Genomic DNA, 26596 nt, shown 5'->3' with positions numbered 1-26596 from the left:
ACTACACAACACAGGAGAGCTAACAGATCCTCTACATACTACACCACACAGGAGAGCCGACAGATCCTCTATATACTACACCCACAGGAGAGCTGACAGAACCTCAGTATACTACACCACACAAGAGCTGACAGATCCTATATATTGCACCACACAGGAGAGCTGACAAATCCTCCATATACTTCACCACACAGGAGAGCTGACAGATCATCTATATATAACACCACACAGGAGAGCTGACCAATTCTCTATATACTGCACCACACAGGAGAGCTGACAGATCCTCTATATAATACACCACACAGGAGAGCTGACAGATCCTCCATATACTACACCACACAGGAGAGCTGACAGAACCTCAGTATACTACACCACACAGGATAGCTGACAGATCCTCTATATACTGCACCACACAGGAGAGCTGACAGATCCTATATATTGCACCACACAGGAGAGCTGACAAATCCTCCATATACTTCACCACACAGGAGAGCTGACAGATCATCTATATATAACACCACACAGGAGAGCTGACAGATCCTCTATATACTACACCACACAGGAGAGCTGACAGATCCTCTATATACTACACCACACAGGAGAGCTGACAGATCCTTTATATACTACACCACACAGGAGAGCCGACACATCCTCTATATACTACACCACACAGGAGAGACGACAGATCCTCTATATACTACACCACACAGCAGAGCCGACAGATCCTCTATATACTACACCACACAGGAGAGCTGACAGATCCTATATATACTACACCACACAGGAGAGCTGACAGATTCTCTATATACTACACCACACAGGATAGCTGACAGATCCTCTATATACTACACCACACAGGAGAGCCGACACATCCTCTATATACTACACCACAGAGGAGAGACGACAGATCCTCTATATACTACACCACACAGCAGAGTCGACAGATCCTCTATATACTACACCACACAGGAGAGCTGACAGATCCTATATATACTACACCACACAGGAGAGCTGACAGATCCTCTATATACTACACCACACAGGAGAGCTAACAGATCCTCTATATACTACACCACACAGGAGAGCTGACAGATCCTATATATACTACACCACACAGGAGAGCTGACAGATCTTCTATAGACTACACCACACAGGAGAGCTGACAGATCCTCTATAGATTACACCACACAGGAGAGCTGACAGATCCTCTATATACTACACCACATAGGAAAACTGACAGATCCTCTATATACTACACCACACAGGAGATCTGACAGATCCTCTATATACTACACCACACAGGAGAGCTAACAGATCCTCTATACACTACACCACACAGGAGAGCCGACAGATCCTCTATATACTACACCACACAGGAGAGCTGACAGATCCTCTATATACTGTACCACATAGGAGGGCTGACAGATCCTATATACTACACCACACAGGAGAGCTGACAGATCCTCTATATACTACACCACATAGGAAAACTGACAGATCCTCTATATACTACACCACACAGGAGAGCTGACAGATTCTTTATATACTGTACCACATAGGAGTGCTGACAGATCCTATATACTACACCACGCAGGAGAGCTGACAGATCCTCTATATACTACACCACACAGGAGAGCTGACAGATCCTCTATATACTACACCACACAGCAGAGCTGACACATCCTCTATATACTACACCACACAGGAGAGCTGACAGATCCTCTATATACTGTACCACATAGGAGGGCTGACAGATCCTATATACTACACCATACAGGAGAGCTGACAGATCCTCTATATACTACACCACACAGGAAAACTGACAGATCCTCTATATACTACACCACACAGGAGAGCTGACAGATCCTCTATATACTACACCACACAGGAGAGCCGACAGATCCTCTATATACTACACCACACAGGAGAGCTGACAGATCCTCTATATACTGTACCACATAGGAGGGCTGACAGATCCTATATACTACACCACACAGGAGAGCTGACAGATCCTCTATATACTACACCACATAGGAAAACTGACAGATCCTCTATATACTACACCACACAGGAGAGCTGACAGATTCTTTATATACTGTACCACATAGGAGTGCTGACAGATCCTATATACTACACCACGCAGGAGAGCTGACAGATCCTCTATATACTACACCACACAGGAGAGCTGACAGATCCTCTATATACTACACCACACAGCAGAGCTGACACATCCTCTATATACTACACCACACAGGAGAGCTGACAGATCCTCTATATACTGTACCACATAGGAGGGCTGACAGATCCTATATACTACACCATACAGGAGAGCTGACAGATCCTCTATATACTACACCACACAGGAAAACTGACAGATCCTCTATATACTACACCACACAGGAGAGCTGACAGATCCTCTATATACTACACCACACAGGAGAGCCGACAGATCCTCTATATACTACACCACACAGGAGAACTAAGAGATCCTCTGTATACTACACCACACAGGAGAGCTGACAGATCCTCTATATACTACTCCACACAGGAGAACTAAGAGATCCTCTATATACTACACCACACAGGAGAGCTGACAGATCCTCTATATACTTCACCACACAGGAGAGCTGACAGATCCTCTATATACTATACCACACAGGAGAGCTGACAGATACTCTATATACTACACCACACAGGGGAGCTGACAGATTCTCTATATACTACACCACACAGGAGAGCTGACAGATCCTCTATATACTACACACAGGAGAGCTGACAGATCCTCTATAGACTGCACCACACAGGAGAGCTGACAGATCCTCTATATACTACACCACACAGGTGAGCTGACAGATCCTATATATTGCACCACACAGGAGAGCTGACAAATCCTCCATATACTTCACCACACAGGAGAGCTGACAGATCATCTATATATAACACCACACAGGAGAACTGACCAATTCTCTATATACTGCACCACACAGGAGAGCTGACAGATCCTCTATATAATACACCACACAGGAGAGCTGACAGATCCTCCATATACTACACCACACAGGAGAGCTGACAGAACCTCAGTATACTACACCACACAGGATAGCTGAGAGATCCTCTATATACTGCACCACACAGGAGAGCTGACAGATCCTATATATTGCACCACACAGGAGAGCTGACAAATCCTCCATATACTTCACCACACAGGAGAGCTGACAGATCATCTATATATAACACCACACAGGAGAGCTGACAGATCCTCTATATACTACACCACACAGGAGAGCTGACAGATCCTATATATTGCACCACACAGGAGAGCTGACAAATCCTCCATATACTTCACCACACAGGAGAGCTGACAGATCATCTATATATAACACCACACAGGAGAGCTGACAGATCCTCTATATACTACACCACACAGGAGAGCTGACAGATCCTCTATATACTACACCACACAGGAGAGCTGACAGATCCTTTATATACTACACCACACAGGAGAGCCGACACATCCTCTATATACTACACCACACAGGAGAGACGACAGATCCTCTATATACTACACCACACAGCAGAGCCGACAGATCCTCTATATACTACACCACACAGGAGAGCTGACAGATCCTATATATACTACACCACACAGGAGAGCTGACAGATTCTCTATATACTACACCACACAGGATAGCTGACAGATCCTCTATATACTACACCACACAGGAGAGCCGACACATCCTCTATATACTACACCACACAGGAGAGACGACAGATCCTCTATATACTACACCACACAGCAGAGCCGACAGATCCTCTATATACTACACCACACAGGAGAGCTGACAGATCCTATATATACTACACCACACAGGAGAGCTGACAGATCCTCTATATACTACACCACACAGGAGAGCTAACAGATCCTCTATATACTACACCACACAGGAGAGCTGACAGATCCTATATATACTACACCACACAGGAGAGCTGACAGATCTTCTATAGACTACACCACACAGGAGAGCTGACAGATCCTCTATAGATTACACCACACAGGAGAGCTGACAGATCCTCTATATACTACACCACATAGGAAAACTGACAGATCCTCTATATACTACACCACACAGGAGAGCTAACAGATCCTCTATATACTACACCACACAGGAGAGCCGACAGATCCTCTATATACTACACCACACAGGAGAGCTGACAGATCCTCTATATACTGTACCACATAGGAGGGCTGACAGATCCTATATACTACACCACACAGGAGAGCTGACAGATCCTCTATATACTACACCACATAGGAAAACTGGCAGATCCTCTATATACTACACCACACAGGAGAGCTGACAGATTCTTTATATACTGTACCACATAGGAGTGCTGACAGATCCTATATACTACACCACGCAGGAGAGCTGACACATCCTCTATATACTACACCACACAGGAGAGCTGACAGATCCTCTATATATTACACCACACAGCAGAGCTGACACATCCTCTATACACTACACCACACAGGAGAACTAAGAGATCCTCTATATACTACACTACACAGGAGTGCTGACAGATCCTCTATATACTACAGCACACAGTAGAACTGACAGATCCAATATATACTACACCACACAGGAGAGCTGACAGATCCTCTATATACTACTCCATACAGGAGAACTAAGAGATCCTCTATATACTACACCACACAGGAGAGCTGACAGATCCTCTATAGACTGCACCACACAGGAGAGCTGACAGATCCTGTATATACTACACCACATAGGAAAACTGACAGATCCTCTATATACTACACCACACAGGAGAGCTGACAGATCCTATATATTGCACCACACAGGAGAGCTGACAAATCCTCCACATACTTCACCACACAGGAGAGCTGACAGATCATCTATATATAACACCACACAGGAGAGCTGACCAATCCTCTATATACTGCACCACACAGGAGAGCTGACAGATCCTCTATATACTACACCACACAGGAGAGCTGACAGATCCTCTATATACTACACCACACAGGATAGCTGACAGATCCTCTATATACTACACCACACAGGAGAGCCGACACATCCTCTATATACTACACCACACAGGAGAGACGACAGATCCTCTATATACTACACCACACAGGAGAGCCGACAGATACTCTATATACTACACCACACAGGAGAGCTGACAGATCCTATATATACCACACCACACAGGAGAGCTGACAGATCCTCTATATACTACACCACACAGGAGAGCTAACAGATCCTCTATATACTACACCATACAGGAGAGCTGACAGATCTTCTATAGACTACACCACACAGGAGAGCTGACAGATCCGCTATAGATTACACCACACAGGAGAGCTGACAGATCCTCTATATACTACACCACATAGGAAAACTGACAGATCTTCTATATACTACACCACACAGGAGAGCTGACAGATCCTCTATATACTACACCACACAGGAGAGCTAACAGATCCTCTATATACTACACCACACAGGAGAGCCGACAGATCCTCTATATACTACACCCACAGGAGAGCTGACAGAACCTCAGTATACTACACCACACAAGAGCTGACAGATCCTATATATTGCACCACACAGGAGAGCTGACAAATCCTCCATATACTTCACCACACAGGAGAGCTGACAGATCATCTATATATAACACCACACAGGAGAGCTGACCAATTCTCTATATACTGCACCACACAGGAGAGCTGACAGATCCTCTATATAATACACCACACAGGAGAGCTGACAGATCCTCCATATACTACACCACACAGGAGAGCTGACAGAACCTCAGTATACTACACCACACAGGATAGCTGACAGATCCTCTATATACTGCACCACACAGGAGAGCTGACAGATCCTATATATTGCACCACACAGGAGAGCTGACAAATCCTCCATATACTTCACCACACAGGAGAGCTGACAGATCATCTATATATAACACCACACAGGAGAGCTGACAGATCCTCTATATACTACACCACACAGGAGAGCTGACAGATCCTCTATATACTACACCACACAGGAGAGCTGACAGATCCTCTATATACTACACCACACAGGAGAGCTGACAGATCCTCTATATAATACACCACACACCACACAGGAGAGCTGACAGATCCTCTATATAATACACCACACACCACACAGGAGAGCTGACAAATCCTCCATATACTTCACCACACAGGAGAGCTGACAGATCATCTATATATAACACCACACAGGAGAGCTGACAGATCCTCTATATACTACACCACACAGGAGAGCTGACAGATCCTCTATATACTACACCACACAGGAGAGCTGACAGATCCTCTATATACTTCACCACACAGGAGAGCTGACAGATCCTCTATATACTACACCACACAGGAGAGCTGACAGATCCTCTATATACTACACCACACAGGAGAGCTGACAGATCCTTTATATACTACACCACACAGGAGAGCCGACACATCCTCTATATACTACACCACACAGGAGAGACGACAGATCCTCTATATACTACACCACACAGCAGAGCCGACAGATCCTCTATATACTACACCACACAGGAGAGCTGACAGATCCTATATATACTACACCACACAGGAGAGCTGACAGATTCTCTATATACTACACCACACAGGATAGCTGACAGATCCTCTATATACTACACCACACAGGAGAGCCGACACATCCTCTATATACTACACCACACAGGAGAGACGACAGATCCTCTATATACTACACCACACAGCAGAGTCGACAGATCCTCTATATACTACACCACACAGGAGAGCTGACAGATCCTATATATACTACACCACACAGGAGAGCTGACAGATCCTCTATATACTACACCACACAGGAGAGCTAACAGATCCTCTATATACTACACCACACAGGAGAGCTGACAGATCCTATATATACTACACCACACAGGAGAGCTGACAGATCTTCTATAGACTACACCACACAGGAGAGCTGACAGATCCTCTATAGATTACACCACACAGGAGAGCTGACAAATCCTCTATATACTACACCACATAGGAAAACTGACAGATCCTCTATATACTACACCACACAGGAGATCTGACAGATCCTCTATATACTACACCACACAGGAGAGCTAACAGATCCTCTATACACTACACCACACAGGAGAGCCGACAGATCCTCTATATACTACATCACACAGGAGAGCTGACAGATCCTCTATATACTGTACCACATAGGAGGGCTGACAGATCCTATATACTACACCACACAGGAGAGCTGACAGATCCTCTATATACTACACCGCATAGTAAAACTGACAGATCCTCTATATACTACACCACACAGGAGAGCTGACAGATTCTTTATATACTGTACCACATAGGAGTGCTGACAGATCCTATATACTACACCACGCAGGAGAGCTGACAGATCCTCTATATACTACACCACACAGGAGAGCTGACAGATCCTCTATATACTACACCACACAGCAGAGCTGACACATCCTCTATATACTACACCACACAGGAGAGCTGACAGATCCTCTATATACTGTACCACATAGGAGGGCTGACAGATCCTATATACTACACCATACAGGAGAGCTGACAGATCCTCTATATACTACACCACACAGGAAAACTGACAGATCCTCTATATACTACACCACACAGGAGAGCTGACAGATCCTCTATATACTACACCACACAGGAGAGCCAACAGATCCTCTATATACTACACCACACAGGAGAACTAAGAGATCCTCTGTATACTACACCACACAGGAGAGCTGACAGATCCTCTATATACTACTCCACACAGGAGAACTAAGAGATCCTCTATATACTACACCACACAGGAGAGCTGACAGATCCTCTATATACTTCACCACACAGGAGAGCTGACAGATCCTCTATATACTATACCACACAGGAGAGCTGACAGATACTCTATATACTACACCACACAGGGGAGCTGACAGATTCTCTATATACTACACCACACAGGAGAGCTGACAGATCCTCTATATACTACACACAGGAGAGCTGACAGATCCTCTATAGACTGCACCACACAGGAGAGCTGACAGATCCTCTATATACTACACCACACAGGTGAGCTGACAGATCCTATATATTGCACCACACAGGAGAGCTGACAAATCCTCCATATACTTCACCACACAGGAGAGCTGACAGATCATCTATATATAACACCACACAGGAGAGCTGACCAATTCTCTATATACTGCACCACACAGGAGAGCTGACAGATCCTCTATATAATACACCACACAGGATAGCTGACAGATCCTCCATATACTACACCACACAGGAGAGCTGACAGAACCTCAGTATACTACACCACACAGGATAGCTGACAGATCCTCTATATACTGCACCACACAGGAGAGCTGACAGATCCTATATATTGCACCACACAGGAGAGCTGACAAATCCTCCATATACTTCACCACACAGGAGAGCTGACAGATCATCTATATATAACACCACACAGGAGAGCTGACAGATCCTCTATATACTACACCACACAGGAGAGCTGACAGATCCTATATATTGCACCACACAGGAGAGCTGACAAATCCTCCATATACTTCACCACACAGGAGAGCTGACAGATCATCTATATATAACACCACACCGGAGAGCTGACAGATCCTCTATATACTACACCACACAGGAGAGCTGACAGATCCTCTATATACTACACCACACAGGAGAGCTGACATATCCTTTATATACTACACCACACAGGAGAGCCGACACATCCTCTATATACTACACCACACAGGAGAGACGACAGATCCTCTATATACTACACCACACAGGAGAGCTGACAGATCCTATATATACTACACCACACAGGAGAGCTGACAGATCCTCTATATACTACACCACACAGGAGAGCTAACAGATCCTCTATATACTACACCACACAGGAGAGCTGACAGATCCTATATATACTACACCACACAGGAGAGCTGACAGATCTTCTATAGACTACACCACACAGGAGAGCTGACAGATCCTCTATAGATTACACCACACAGGAGAGCTGACAGATCCTCTATATACTACACCACATAGGAAAACTGACAGATCCTCTATATACTACACCACACAGGAGAGCTAACAGATCCTCTATATACTACACCACACAGGAGAGCCGACAGATCCTCTATATACTACACCACACAGGAGAGCTGACAGATCCTCTATATACTGTACCACATAGGAGGGCTGACAGATCCTATATACTACACCACACAGGAGAGCTGACAGATCCTCTATATACTACACCACATAGGAAAACTGACAGATCCTCTATATACTACACCACACAGGAGAGCTGACAGATTCTTTATATACTGTACCACATAGGAGTGCTGAAAGATCCTATATACTACACCACGCAGGAGAGCTGACACATCCTCTATATACTACACCACACAGGAGAGCTGACAGATCCTCCATATACTACACCACACAGGAGAGCTGACAGAACCTCCGTATACTACACCACACAGGATAGCTGACAGATCCTCTATATACTGCACCACACAGGAGAGCTGACAGATCCTATATATTGCACCACACAGGAGAGCTGACAAATCCTCCATATACTTCACCACACAGGAGAGCTGACAGATCATCTATATATAACACCACACAGGAGAGCTGACAGATCCTCTATATACTACACCACACAGGAGAGCTGACAGATCCTCTATATACTACACCACACAGGAGAGCCGACAGATCCTTTATATACTACACCACACAGGAGAGCCGACACATCCTCTATATACTACACCACACAGGAGAGACGACTGATCCTCTATATACTACACCACACAGCAGAGCCGACAGATCCTCTATATACTACACCACACAGGAGAGCTGACAGATCCTATATATACTACACCACACAGGAGAGCTGACAGATTCTCTATATACTACACCACACAGGATAGCTGACAGATCCTCTATATACTACACCACACAGGAGAGCCGACACATCCTCTATATACTACACCACACAGGAGAGGCGACAGATCCTCTATATACTACACCACACAGCAGAGTCGACAGATCCTCTATATACTACACCACACAGGAGAGCTGACAGATCCTATATATACTACACCACACAGGAGAGCTGACAGATCCTCTATATACTACACCACACAGGAGAGCTAACAGATCCTCTATATACTACACCACACAGGAGAGCTGACAGATCCTATATATACTACACCACACAGGAGAGCTGACAGATCTTCTATAGACTACACCACACAGGAGAGCTGACAGATCCTCTATAGATTACACCACACAGGAGAGCTGACAGATCCTCTATATACTACACCACATAGGAAAACTGACAGATCCTCTATATACTACACCACATAGGAAAACTGACAGATCCTCTATATACTACACCACACAGGAGAGCTAACAGATCCTCTATACACTACACCACACAGGAGAGCCGACAGATCCTCTATATACTACACCACACAGGAGAGCTGACAGATCCTCTATATACTGTACCACATAGGAGGGCTGACAGATCCTCTATATACTACACCACACAGGAGAGCTGACAGATTCTTTATATACTGTACCACATAGGAGTGCTGACAGATCCTATATACTACACCACGCAGGAGAGCTGACAGATCCTCTATATACTACACCACACAGGAGAGCTGACAGATCCTCTATATACTACACCACACAGCAGAGCTGACACATCCTCTATATACTACACCACACAGGAGAGCTGACAGATCCTCTATATACTGTACCACATAGGAGGGCTGACAGATCCTATATACTACACCATACAGGAGAGCTGACAGATCCTCTATATACTACACCACACAGGAAAACTGACAGATCCTCTATATACTACACCACACAGGAGAGCTGACAGATCCTCTATATACTACACCACACAGGAGAGCCGACAGATCCTCTATATACTACACCACACAGGAGAACTAAGAGATCCTCTGTATACTACACCACACAGGAGAGCTGACAGATCCTCTATATACTACTCCACACAGGAGAACTAAGAGATCCTCTATATACTACACCACACAGGAGAGCTGACAGATCCTCTATATACTTCACCACACAGGAGAGCTGACAGATCCTCTATATACTATACCACACAGGAGAGCTGACAGATACTCTATATACTACACCACACAGGGGAGCTGACAGATTCTCTATATACTACACCACACAGGAGAGCTGACAGATCCTCTATATACTACACACAGGAGAGCTGACAGATCCTCTATAGACTGCACCACACAGGAGAGCTGACAGATCCTCTATATACTACACCACACAGGTGAGCTGACAGATCCTATATATTGCACCACACAGGAGAGCTGACAAATCCTCCATATACTTCACCACACAGGAGAGCTGACAGATCATCTATATATAACACCACACAGGAGAGCTGACCAATTCTCTATATACTGCACCACACAGGAGAGCTGACAGATCCTCTATATAATACACCACACAGGAGAGCTGACAGATCCTCCATATACTACACCACACAGGAGAGCTGACAGAACCTCAGTATACTACACCACACAGGATAGCTGACAGATCCTCTATATACTGCACCACACAGGAGAGCTGACAGATCCTATATATTGCACCACACAGGAGAGCTGACAAATCCTCCATATACTTCACCACACAGGAGAGCTGACAGATCATCTATATATAACACCACACAGGAGAGCTGACAGATCCTCTATATACTACACCACACAGGAGAGCTGACAGATCCTATATATTGCACCACACAGGAGAGCTGACAAATCCTCCATATACTTCACCACACAGGAGAGCTGACAGATCATCTATATATAACACCACACAGGAGAGCTGACAGATCCTCTATATACTACACCACACAGGAGAGCTGACAGATCCTCTATATACTACACCACACAGGAGAGCTGACAGATCCTTTATATACTACACCACACAGGAGAGCCGACACATCCTCTATATACTACACCACACAGGAGAGACGACAGATCCTCTATATACTACACCACACAGCAGAGCCGACAGATCCTCTATATACTACACCACACAGGAGAGCTGACAGATCCTATATATACTACACCACACAGGAGAGCTGACAGATTCTCTATATACTACACCACACAGGATAGCTGACAGATCCTCTATATACTACACCACACAGGAGAGCCGACACATCCTCTATATACTACACCACACAGGAGAGACGACAGATCCTCTATATACTACACCACACAGCAGAGCCGACAGATCCTCTATATACTACACCACACAGGAGAGCTGACAGATCCTATATATACTACACCACACAGGAGAGCTGACAGATCCTCTATATACTACACCACACAGGAGAGCTAACAGATCCTCTATATACTACACCACACAGGAGAGCTGACAGATCCTATATATACTACACCACACAGGAGAGCTGACAGATCTTCTATAGACTACACCACACAGGAGAGCTGACAGATCCTCTATAGATTACACCACACAGGAGAGCTGACAGATCCTCTATATACTACACCACATAGGAAAACTGACAGATCCTCTATATACTACACCACACAGGAGAGCTAACAGATCCTCTATATACTACACCACACAGGAGAGCCGACAGATCCTCTATATACTACACCACACAGGAGAGCTGACAGATCCTCTATATACTGTACCACATAGGAGGGCTGACAGATCCTATATACTACACCACACAGGAGAGCTGACAGATCCTCTATATACTACACCACATAGGAAAACTGACAGATCCTCTATATACTACACCACACAGGAGAGCTGACAGATTCTTTATATACTGTACCACATAGGAGTGCTGACAGATCCTATATACTACACCACGCAGGAGAGCTGACACATCCTCTATATACTACACCACACAGGAGAGCTGACAGATCCTCTATATATTACACCACACAGCAGAGCTGACACATCCTCTATACACTACACCACACAGGAGAACTAAGAGATCCTCTATATACTACACTACACAGGAGTGCTGACAGATCCTCTATATACTACAGCACACAGGAGAACTGACAGATCCAATATATACTACACCACACAGGAGAGCTGACAGATCCTCTATATACTACTCCATACAGGAGAACTAAGAGATCCTCTATATACTACACCACACAGGAGAGCTGACAGATCCTCTATATACTACTCCACACAGGAGAACTAAGAGATCCTCTATATACTACACCACACAGGAGAGCTGACAGATCCTCTATATACTACCCCACACAGGAGAGCTGACAGATCCTCTATAAACTATACCACACAGGAGAGCTGACAGATACTCTATATACTACACCACACAGGGGAGCTGACAGATTCTCTATATACTACACCACACAAGAGAGCTGACAGATCCTCTATATACTACACACAGGAGAGCTGACAGATCCTCTATAGACTGCACCACACAGGTGAGCTGACAGATCCTTTATATACTACACCACATAGGAAAACTGACAGATCCTCTATATACTACACCACACAGGAGAGCTGACAGATTCTCTATATACTGCACCACACAGGAGAGCTGACAGATCCTATATATTGCACCACACAGGAGAGCTGACAAATCCTCCATATACTGCACCACACAGGAGAGCTGACAGATCCTCTATATATAACACCACACAGGAGAGCTGACCAATCCTCTATATACTACACCACACAGGAGAGCTGACTGATCCTCTATATACTACACCACACAGGAGAGATGACAGATCCTCTATATACTACACCACACAGGATAGCTGACAGATCCTCTATATACTACACCACACAGGAGAGCCGACACATCCTCTATATACTACACCACACAGGAGAGACGACAGATCCTCTATATACTACACCACACAGGAGAGCCGACAGATCCTCTATATACTACACCACACAGGGGAGCTGACAGATCCTCTATATACTACACCACACAGGAGAGCCGACACATCCTCTATATACTACACCACACAGGAGAGCCGACAGATCCTCTATATACTACACCACACAGGGGAGCTGACAGATCCTCTATACACTACACCACACAGGAGAGCCGACAGATCCTCTATATACTACACCACACAGGAGAGCCGACAGATCCTCTATATACTACACCCCACAGGAGAGCTGTGCCTGTCATATTTTCAGTTGTTTCACACTTTTTTGTAAAGTATATAATTCCACATGTGTTAATTCATAGTTTTTATGCCTTCAGTGTGAAGGTACAATTTTCATAGTCATGAAAATACAGAAAAATCTTTAAATGAGAAGGTGTGTCCAATCTTTTGGTCTGTACTGTATATAATAAGTACAGTGACAGTGTTGGTTACTGTACTTGTCATTTAGTGTTAAAATAAAGTATTTATTAAAAAAAAAATTGGTGTGGGATTCCCCGTAATTTTAGTCTCTAGCGGAGGTTAAGCAGATGGCTGGGGCAGATGTTTGAAGCCTGGGAAGGGGGTAATACCCACGGAGCTTCCGAGGCTACTAATATCAGCCCCCAGCTGAATACCTAGCCTTTACCAGCTATTAAAATGGGGGACCCCCAAAAAAATAACGTGGGGTCCCCCCTATTTTAATAGCTAGCAAAGGCTAGGCAGACAGCTGGGGGCTGATATTAATAGCCCAGGAAGGGTGCCATGAATATTGGCCCCCTCCCAGGCTAGAAACACCAGCCGTCAGCCGCCCCAGAAATGGCGTATCCATAGGATGTGTCAATTCTGGCACTTAGCCTCGCTCTTCCCACTGCCCTGTAGCGGTGGCAGTGGGGTAATAGGGTTGGGGTTGATGTCAGCTTATAATGCCAGCTGACATCAAGCCCAGGTTAGTAATGGAGAGGCGTCTATAAGACACCCCCATTACTAATCCCATAGTCAAAGTTAAAAAAAAACACAAACACCCAGAATAAAGTCCTTTAATTGAAATAAAGACACAATTATTTATTGTTCTAAATTAAACCATACTTACCATCACGCCCATTCCAGCTGAAGCCACCGATCTCCTGCAATAAAAATAAAATAATAAAGCAACATCATCCTTACCTTTCCATGGTTCCCAGGACGGCTCCAGCTCTGCTACATCGAGATGACAGGCTGGACCGCAGCAGAACGCTGCCATGCCGCAGACACTGAGAAGCGCAGGCATGCTTGCGCTCCTCAGTGTCTGGCTGTGACGGCATCCAGATGAGCCGAGTTCATGTCCAATGAACTCAGCTCACCCCATGCACGTCACTGACAGCGTGCCAAAACTTTATATTTTGCAGTGTTAATTATTGAGGCAGAATATTAACCACTGTCAGATTTTATGAAGCATTGGAAATTGTTGTAAGAACAGTTGAAGCGTCACTGTTCACATTATACGTCATCATCTGTATTTTTGTGTTGAATAAATCTAACCTCTGTGTTTTTTGCCTGCTTGGTGCCAAAATCGTTTTTTTGGCAAGCTGGATGTACCTGTCACAGTTCTATCACACTGACTTGAAAGATGGTTCTATGAAGACCTCTTTTTTTCCCACAATTGAATCACCTTAAGAACTTGCATATATGGTGGAATCAATGCACCTATCTGTTATATTACCATCTTAAAGACTGAAGCTGACCTGCATATGTGTTTTTTCTTGTCTTTTAATAATATTTTGTGTTTAGGACTGAACATCTTTTTCTCTTCATGCCAGGTGTAGATCATGTTGTTCTCAATTACATCCCATTGTTTCTGGAATTGGCTCTATGGCTGAACGACTTTCTCGAGCCTTTGGTGTTTTGTACACCTAGTTATATTCGTGACACTAAACTGCTACTACAAATTATGGGTAACCTTACCTTATTTTGTATGGGTCACTAAAGGTGGTGTTTGGATATATTCATGCATCCTTCATAACAAGACTCTTATAGTTCTATTTTTTTCTCTAAAAAAGTATAGTGATAACTCTGTTACACTACAAAAGTATATTTTAACTATTATGGATTTTCAGTTGACTAACAACTTTTTGCCTTTTAGTAGTGATTTCTTTCTGCAGATACAGGGTTGCCCTATAGGGGCCTTAAAATGTCACTCTCAATGGAAAACCTGTATATGGCATGGTGGGAGGAAAAATTTTAAAAATAGGCAAGTATAACAGCAAGCCCAATTTGGTGTGTCAGAGCCATTTCATAATCACAATTATTATTTGAAAGTATCTGAAACATATAGTCCAGTGAAAAGATATATATGCAAAAGTCATTTCACATAGGTGCACACTGCAATGGTCAATTTTGAATAAATCATGCATACTGAGATACTGCAGTGATGGAATAAGATGATCATATGTATGCAATGTTTTGGGGGTAATCTCCTACTTCTTCAGCATTATTGAAATAAGGTAGCAGTCACTGGTCCAAAAGGGAATGTTCTCCATGTGCTGAATTGACACTTTTTCTATTATAAGGCAGCAGTGTTCACCTATATGAAATTACTTCTGCATATACAATATATATTTTCACTGGATTGTATGTTTGAGCTACATTTGAATAATAATGGTGGGAGGAATGTCATCTATATGCAACCATAAACCTTTTTCTCACTAACATCATATGGTACAGTCGTTACATAGATGACTTGCTCTTTATATCAGATCATAATTCTGAATTTTGTCACGGTTTTTGATTTTGTACTTTTTTGAATTCTAATGATATAAATCTTGTAAACTTTAGTTGATGTTCATCAAAATGAGACACCTTTTCTTGATGTCACTTTAAAAAGAAATATAATCAACAACAACATTACTACCAAACTCTACAGTAAACCAACAAGTGAATTAAATACAAACACATGGGCCATGCACACAGTGAACAAGTCTGTAGGACAGTGTTCACACCACCACAAGGCTGAAACACAGTAAACCAACAAGTGGTAAAATGCTTTGTTACATGCTTCTATTTGTTATCCGTGCCACATCGCAAATAACCCCTCCTTGTTGGGGAATCCATCAGAGTATGCCGAGCGTGTTATCATGAATCATCCTACAACAGTGAGTGTACCGTCTTTAAGAAAAGACTAAGATTGTAGGACTACAATGATGGTATTCTGAACACAGCACAATCTATTGTCTCAGCTCGGCCACATCAACACTAACTTTATCCCCCCCTCAAAAAAGTAAAAACAAACAACTTAAGCAAAACAAAGTAATAGTGATGCGATTATTACTTTAATAAAGAGGACCTTTCATTAATTTTTTTATGTTGAGCTGGACACAACTTTTAATAGTGGCTGCAGAAAGGAATAAAACATCTTTTTTTTTAATTTTGCTCCTCCATTACAGAAGTATTAGCAATCAAAGTATTTTTCACCTACCTAATAAGAGTGCCTGTTAGTAGTTACTAATCACTGGAGGGTGTACTTCTTCTCTCTGTATAAGTTGCTATTTGATAACATCCACTTAGCAAAAGTTTACTCATTAGATGACAAATACTTTGATTGCTAATATCTCCCTAACGGAGAAGTGAAATTAGAAACAAAACAAAAAACTTTTTATTCCGCTCTGCAGCCACTATTACATCGTGTGTCCAGTTCAACATGTCAAATTTGATGAAAGGTCCTCTTTAAATTAAAATTTGCCATTGCTACACCAAGATGAGGTTGTATCTGATATACTGCTGTGACCCTATGTAAACCTTTTGTCTCCCAGTTTATTCATTAGCAGCACTCATAAACCCTTTTCCACCATGGCTGTCTAAGAAAAGTTGTTTTAAATGCGGTACTTTTAAATGTAATTTGTATAAATACGTCTTTGTTTTCATCTTCAAATAAAAATTACTGTGATAAATCAATAATTTTAATTAAAGGGAATCTGTCATCTGCCACCACATTTGAGCTATCTAACCTATTACTATGGGCATACAGGTTATAGACTGCTGAAAAAATAAGCCTTGCTGTGTATAAATAATCTATTATCACATTATGTAAATTAATTCTTCCAGACTATGGGTGGACGTTGCCCAGAAGACAACTCTGCCTACGCACTTCATTATGCTATGTATCCCCTCCCACATCGTCACTCTGTTCCGGTGCATGTCTGGAAAACTCGCGCCTGCGCATTCCATCTTTAAACATAGGGAGCGGAAGTACCAGGGAGTCGCCGGCACGTGCATAGAAGCAACGTGAAGCCTATGCCCATTGGAGGGTGGAACACTGATGAGGAGATATGACGTTGTGGGGGTGCATTATTGGTAATTTATTCCAAATTTAAGGCACACTTAAATCCAGGATAATGACCACAGCATTCTGCAACGACATGCCATCCCTTCTGGTTTGCACTTAGTTGACCATCATTTGTGTTGAAACAGGACAATGGCACAAAACACACGTATGGGCTATGTGACCCAGAAAGAGGAATGAAGTGCTGCATCAGAGGACATGGCCTCCACAATTACCCAACCTCAAGCCAATAAAAAATGGTTTGGGATGATTTAGACTGCAGCATAAAGGCAAAGCAGCCATTGCTTAGCACCTCCGGGATCTCTTCAAGACTGCTGGAAAGCAATTTCAGATGATTACCTGATATAGCTGCTTAAGATAATGCCAAGGTTGTAATGCTGTCATCGGAGTAAAAGGTGTACTTTGAAAAATCTAAGGCTGATCACATATTGTGGTTTGTTGCACAAGTGTTTCTTTACTCATTGTTTCCATATATGCATCTTCATGGTTTTGCTGCCTTCAGTCTGAATCTAAAATGTGCACTTTCCAACAAGAACAAAGAAAACCACTGCATAAACAGCTGTGTCCAAACTTTTGACAGTTACTGTACCCCTCAGCTAATTGTGTATGGTGTTAAAAGAGTCAACCATCCTTTGAGGGGAGGTGACTGGGTCAAATTACGGTTAGCTCCAGAGTCTTATTGGATATTGTGTCTTGATACTCGCAGTCAAAAAGATCTGGATTTCAGAAACAATCTTAATTACATGTGTTTATGTTGACGTTAACTGCATACAGACCTTTTATAACTTGCGATATATATTTTTCATTGTTACTTTATTCATTTGTATAGTATCCTCAGCTCTAGTAAGTGGGCTTGGTCATTTATATTGCATTTCATAGGATGTTTGCTTTAAATTCTGACTTCTCACACTATCGATGTCATGATTAAGAACTCTGCATGGGTTCGAAATGCATAGACCTGGTGTCTGCTGTACAATTGCTATTTTTACTTCTACCCTCTTCTTGAGTATATTCTAATAAATGTAAAGTTTCCACTACTTAACTCACGGATGTTGGATTACCCTATATATAGTTTCCTATAGGTTCCCCCAGGAGCCGATCTGAAGTCTATCCATGCACCACATCCAAAACGATCATTGAACTATCCATGTAATTGGTGAATTGATGAAAAAACCCTTTCGCTAGGTAATATTGTAAATGCACACCTGAGTATACCCTAACAGGCTCAGTGGACCCTGCGCTGCTTACCTGTAGTGTAAAACACTTGTTCCATTGCTGGTCAAACTGTTTTGTTAGCACAGAGAGGTCCACTTATGGTTCTTATACACTATAGTTTGTGATGTAACAAGCGTTAAACATCAAATTCAAGGTTTCTCCGATCTCCACCATTTGAGTGAGAGAGTGGCTATAACTGACAGTTATACTCCCACTCCTGAACATGGGGACACAATTGCTGTGAACTTTCCTTCGGAACGTACCAGTCTCACTATACATTTTTATACCATCATAAAATGTTCTCATATATATATACTACATATTGTAACAGTTGTGTAACTGACCCCCAAATGTAGTAGCTTATACTTACTTTGCTTCTAGTGCAAGGGCTATGATTCCAGCAGCCATAGGTGCTGATGCTGAGGTTCCAGTGTGACTGTCTGTGCAACGCTGTCGTAGATCTGTAGTGATCTGAAACAAAATGGTACATCATTTACATTTCTTTACAAACAATTCACACTGGTGATGCTGACAATGGAGAAGAGAGCCTTCACAGTTTATAATGGACGTTTTGCTTGGGAATAAGTGCACTATTTATTATTTTATAGCCAATCTGAACATTATTTTAAGAATGTCATAATAAAGAAAATGTAAAAGAGATCTGTAAAAAAAAGCATTTAATTCAAAGAATGTTGAGACCCCAATATCTCCTTAAAGGGAATCTGTCTGTAGGTTTTTGCTATGTAATCTGAGAGCACCAAAAAGTAGGAGCAAAAAGCCTGATGACAGGGATGTGTCAGGTGTGCATTAAAATACATCCACAGGTGTGTCTCAAATTAACTTAAATGTTGCCAAAAAAACAGAAGCTTCCAAACACATGACATCATCAAATGGGCAGTCCAGAATTGTTTAAAGGCATAGTAATCTAAGTGTATGTAAACTTTTGACTTTGCAGTAAGTAATAAAAGTGCCTTAAAACATTCTCTGTCTCTCATTATTCTGGCATTTGGCAAATATTTAAAATTATGGTAATCCTAATTGACCTAAAACGAGAAAGGTTTATTCTGATTTCATGTCAGATATTGAGAAAAACATGCATATGTGTCTTTTTATATAGTGCATGTAAACTTCTGGTTTCAACTGTAAATGTATAACATTCTTTTTTTCAAATGTTGAATCAGTTAATCGGCAACCAGGATCAGGTAGGGAAACATTTGCTCTTTAAGGGAAAATTGGCTCATACACTAGGTATCTAGGTAATCTATTACAGAAAAATCCTTAGATTATAATTGGAAGTAACAGCATTATTATTTGAATTAGGAATAGTAGTAGTCAGGTCATTTTCGAGTACTGGAAACCATATCATTAGCAATTCTCCAATGTGTCACGTGTCCCTCCAACTTTACAGATAGAACAGTATACTCTTCTGATTGCCCTAGCATACAGCAATGGAAATAATGTGTCCTGTTGACATATTGTATTACTTCATTGTATATACTGACTACAGTGTCTTAGAGTACCTAAAGACAGTAAAATTGCCTCATTTACTGTCTAATTCCAGCAACATTCATTTAAGGTCACTATTAGTGATGAGCAAGCACTAAAATGCTCGGGTACTCTTTTCTCGGGTCGAGCACATTGGAATACTCGGGTGCTCGACCCGAGCAACGAGCCCAATGTAAGTCTATGGGAAACTCGAGCATTTTTCAGGTGGCTCCCCCCGGCGGTCTGCAGAGGGCCTAAAAATTGCCCAAATCGATAGGAACAGTGCTCAAATGACATGGAAACAGCATGGGGAAGACCCCTGGAAGCATCTCTGACTCCCAGATCACTGCAGTCAACAACGTTGTCAGAGTATTACGCCACTTTTACGGACTCACAATAAAACATACAAAAACGAAACCAAAATGTATTTTCCTGGGAAATATGTTAAGGAACATCTTTTCCAGGGTAATGACTTGTATATAAGGCAAAATAAATAACCAAAAACAAAAATACTCCTCCATACCTTGGGCTATGTTCACACGTAGCGTTTTTGATGCGTTTTTGCACTTTTGCATTGCTTTCAACCAAGACAAATGCATTCACTAGGAAATGTCATTTTAACACTTTACAACTTTATCTGGCCATGTGGTGTGTGACACATTATCAGACACATGCATACAGTGCTGAAAAGACATGGTAACAGCATGGGGAAGACCTCTGGAAGCATTTCTGACTCCCAGGTCACTGCCTAAAAGTGTGCCCATCATAAGTGATCCTTGGCGCATGCGAAGATGCCTCCCGCTATGCACTTGTCGTTGCAGACTTGCAACAATCACCGTCCACGTCCTTGTCCCAGTGCAGCGTTCAGTTGTCCCTACCCCATTCCTTGGAATGCAAGCACAAGTTTGCAGCCAGTCACCCACCAACCCACAGGCTGCAATACTATACTGCCAAATTTTTGACAGCTGCTTGCACTTGAAATGTGGCCTTTTAGGCTCGTGCAGGCGGAAGCTGTCCACAATCTTATGGCGGCGGGGACAGGGTATCCATACTCGGTCCCCAGCCGCCACTATTTGTCCCGGTGTCGCCTCCGCCTTCCACAAGCACGGGTCCCACAACATTACCCGTGCCCTCCCCAGTGCACTTACTGGGAAGGACCGCCTAACCACAAACACGTGGACAGGTGAATATGGCCAGGGATGGTACAGAGAAAGTCCACAGCTTTTTTTTGCTGAGTTACATTTCACCACGCCATATTCTTTAGCTTGGCGAAAGGACTTGGGAAACCATATCTACCCAGCTGTCATTTCTCCCAGGAAGTCCTCTAAAGCTGCTTTCACTTGAAATGTGGCCTTTTAGGCTCGTGGAGGCGGAAGCTTTTCATAACCTCATGCAGGCGGCGGCCGGGTGTCCATACTCGGTCCTCAGCCGCCACTGTTTCTCCCGGTATCATCTCCGCCTTCCACAAGCACGGGTCCCACAGCATAACCCGTGCCCTCCCCAGTGCATTTACTGGGAAGGACCGCTTAACCACAAACACATGGACAGGTGAATGTGGCAAGGGACGGTACGGAGCCAGTCCACAGCTTTTTTTTGCTGAGAGTTGTATTTCACCACAGCCATATTCTTTAGCTTGGTGAATGGACTGGCATAGAGGGAAACCGTATCTACTCTGGGTGTCATTTCTCCCAGGAAGTCCTCTAAAGCAGCTTGTTGCAGAAGCAATGGCAGCCCGTCCAACATAAACTCGCACTTCTGGTGCTTTGACACACAAACATCTTTCTTGCGCATTTAATTTCATGACTACAGAGTTGGGCCTGATCTGCAATCTGGTTTGAGAAATAACATGCACAAGCACGTCCGATCCACATTAAAAAAACAGCCATAGAGTGTCCGGGAACCTTCCCCCACACTTTTCTTAGCCAGGGCAGCTTCTCGGCAGGGTTGGACGGACCCACTAGAATACCGGAGACTCCTTCGGTGGGCCCTGGCTTCTCCTTCAGGAGAGTTCATAGTGCCGAGGTGAGGCCATGATGATGATAGAGGCCACCATCTACTTAGTTTTCTGTTACTTGGAATGCAAGCGCAAGTATGCAGCCAGCCACCCATCCACAGGCTGCAATACTAAACTGCCAGATTTCTGGGCAGCTGCTTGCAGTTGAAATGTGGCCTTATAGGCTCGTGGAGGCGGAAGATTTTCACAACCTTATGCCTCATGCCTCGTGTCCATATTCGGTCCCCATCCGTCACTATTTCTCCCGGTGTTGTCTCCGCCTTCTACAAGTGCGAGTCCCTGAACATTACTGCTGGTACTTTTCTGTGGGAATTTGCTTGCCTCCTACCAGCCTGGAATATTTCCAGTAAACTATGGTACGACGCCATGGTATTAGCACTGCCACCAGTAACAGCAGCGAAGCCATCTCCAATTTCCTTCTCAGGAATTTTATTTGGTCGACTGAGTGGCTGCCCAAATACATCAGTTTCTCACAAAGGAGCTGAAGATAGAGTGGCAGTAGGTGCAAGTTTCTCCAGCCTGTTAGATATTAGAGGGTGAACAGCAGCACATTGGATCAGTGGTTAGCAATGAAGACTTGCAGTGCTGGGATCCTGGGTTCAAATCCCAGCAAGGACAACATCTGCAAGGACTTTGTATGTTCTCCCCATGTTTGCGTGGGTTTCCACTTCAGTAAAAAAGCAGCCATAGAGTGTCCGGGAACCTTCCCACACACTTTTCTTAGCCAGAACTGCTTCTCGGCAGGGTTGGACAGTCCCACCAGAGAATCCTCTGGTGTGCCCTGGCTTCTACATGAGGAGAGTTCATGATAGCGCTAACTTTGCAGCTTCTATGGGGCTTTTGAGCGGGGGAGAAAGATGAGCCCCAGATTCAAATCCTCTGGTGGGCACAATGTTTTTTAATCTGAAACAGCTTCTCAGTGGGAGTTGTATTTCACCACAGCCATATTCTTTAGCTCGGTGAAAGGACTGGCATAGAGGGAAACCGTATCTACTCTGGCTCTGATTTCTCCGTCACCAGGTTCCACCCATTGTCACACACGACCATGCCTGGCTGTATGTTTAGCGGTGAGAGCCACAGATCAAGCAGCTGTGTTACAGCTTTCAACAACTCTGCAGCGCTGGGCGGTTTGTCACCTAAGCATTAAGCATGTTATCTTCAGGTTGTGACTGATGTGGTCATTTCGGAGATGAAGGAGTGTAATGCACACGCCCGGACTGACTGGCGTGTGCGTGTTTATGTAGTGATTCCACTGTGCCATGAACCGGAGAGTGCCTGAAGGGGAGTAACTAAGTATCTGCCCGATCCGACCAAGGTCACACGACGGCATACGACGCCAGTGCACCAGGGAGGAACCGAGCAGAGGAACCAGGGTCTACTCCAGGTCAGACTCCGGACAAGGCTGTTGACCCACACCGGGGAATACAGGAACAGGCAGACTAGAGCACAGGCTGGGTACGGTCCAGTACAGACTGGGAGACAAATTCGAAACCGCAGACGTGGTAGACAGAGCTGAGCAAAGCGAAAACCGCAGACGCGGTGGACAGAGCTGAGCAAAGCGAAAACCGCAGACGCGGTGGACAGAGCTGAGCAAAGCGAAAACCGCAGACGCGGTGGACAGAGCTGAGCAAAGCGAAAACCGCAGACGCGGTGGACAGAGCTGAGCAAAGCGAAAACCGCAGACGCGGTGGACAGAGCTGAGCAAAGCGAAAACCGCAGACGCGGTGGACAGAGCTGAGCAAAGCGAAAACCGCAGACGCGGTGGACAGAGCTGAGCAAAGCGAAAACCGCAGACGCGGTGGACAGAGCTGAGCAAAGCGAAAACCGCAGACGCGGTGGACAGAACTGAGCAAAGCGAAAACCGCAGACGCGGTGGACAGAGCTGAGCAAAGCGAAAACCGCAAACACGGTGGACAGAGATGAGCAAAGCGAAAACCGCAGACGCGGTGGACAGAGCTGAGCAAAGCGAAAACCGCAGACGCGGTGGACAGAGCTGAGCAAAGCGAAAACCGCAGACGCGGTGGACAGAGCTGAGCAAGGCGAAAACCGCAGACGCGGTGGACAGAGCTGAGCAAAGCGAAAACCGCAAACGCGGTGGACAGAGCTGAGCAAAGCGAAAACCGCAGACGCGGTGGACAGAGCTGAGCAAAGCGAAAACCGCAGACGCGGTGGACAGAGCTGAGCAAAGCGAAAACCGCAAACGCGGTGGACAGAGCTGAGCAAAGCGAAAACCGCAGACGCGGTGGACAGAGCTGAGCAAAGCGAAAACCGCAGACGCGGTGGACAGAGCTGAGCAAAGCGAAAACCGCAAACACGGTGGACAGAGCTGAGCAAAGCGAAAACCGCAGACACGGTGGACAGAGCTGAGCAAAGCGAAAACCGCAAACGCGGTGGACAAGGCTTTGTTCACACAGAACAGACTAGAGGGGAAAGGCAGAACCAGATACCCACAGGGTACTTGCAGAGAAGTAGCGAGTGGACCACAAACTCACAAACGGAAGTACAGTGACAACGAGCAGGAGTTAGGTACGAGTACAGACTCTGCAGAAAAAGGAAAGGAACGGACATAGAGAAAAAACAGGTAAAAGATAGGAGAGAGTTCAGACTGGAACTGAGTGTACGGAGGAGACAGACACTACAGCGGGATACAGGAGCGGGTCTGGGAATAAGGCCCCCAGAGAGGCGGGACGAACAGACAAGGAGCGTGTTCAGACTGGCCTGGAAATACAGCCTCCAGGAAGGCGGAACGAACAGGCAAGGAACGAGTACAGACTGCAGGTTAAGGTACACAGATAGGACACAGTACAGACATGGAAACAGATACTGCAAGACAGGTAACATAGACAGGACCTGGCATGTCAGAGACAAAAGCTAACTGACAGGGCAAGATGCTCAGGCATGGGTTAATTGGAGCAGCTGTTTTAAATACCAGGTGAGAGACAGCAATAGGCTGAGGACGCACAAGGGGTGTGCCTGCAGCAGGTACAAAAAGCAGGAAGTGATCGGGCGCCGCCCTTAAGCAGCAGACACAGAGGCAAACAGACAGCATGGAGGGAAGCCAGAGAGACACTCTGGAATGGAGATCAAGTGCGCGCTCTTGCACAGTGGGAGATGGACCACTATGCAAGGACGCCGCCAGGTATGTTACAAGGAGGAGGTGCAGGAGCTGAACAATTTGATTACATTGAGGTTACATAGGCAACTCTGTTTTTATACTAAAGAAAGATCCTACTGTTTGTTTTTTTTACGTTATTTTTTAAGGCAAATGCATTCACCAGGAAATGTCATTTTAACATTTTACAACCTTATCTGACAATGTGGTGTGTGACACATCATCAGACACATCCTGTTTCATTGATGATGGTGAGACTCTGAAAGACACGCACAGCAGGGCCACAGTAACGAGTACAACATGTTCCCATTAGGAAGGAGAGAGTCTGCTATACAGTTATAGGGTATGCAGTGAGTCCAACGGCTGACCAAATTTAGGAAAAACCCCACTAAGAAATTAA

The 26596-nt window shown here is 44.3% G+C and overlaps 1 protein-coding gene across 4 annotated transcripts in view; it reads right to left on the bottom strand.

Annotated features, from left to right (window-relative positions):
• Positions 1 to 26596, bottom strand: part of PCSK5 (proprotein convertase subtilisin/kexin type 5) — a 955602-nt gene that overhangs the window by 567602 nt on the left and 361404 nt on the right. For all 4 annotated transcript variants that reach the window (XM_073670684.1, XM_073670697.1, XM_073670703.1 and 1 more), the window contains exon 9: positions 19956 to 20056. In XM_073670684.1, coding sequence (XP_073526785.1) covers positions 19956 to 20056 — 101 coding nt within the window. The remainder of the gene's footprint in view (positions 1 to 19955; positions 20057 to 26596) is intronic.

Source organism: Phyllobates terribilis, unplaced genomic scaffold (assembly GCF_046119375.1).
Source record: "Phyllobates terribilis strain yellow unplaced genomic scaffold, ASM4611937v1 Scaffold_1__5_contigs__length_1240528914, whole genome shotgun sequence".
Taxonomy (NCBI): Eukaryota; Metazoa; Chordata; class Amphibia; order Anura; family Dendrobatidae; genus Phyllobates; species Phyllobates terribilis.
Note: the sequence above shows the minus strand (reverse complement) of the source record. Positions and strands in the feature narration are given on the sequence as shown.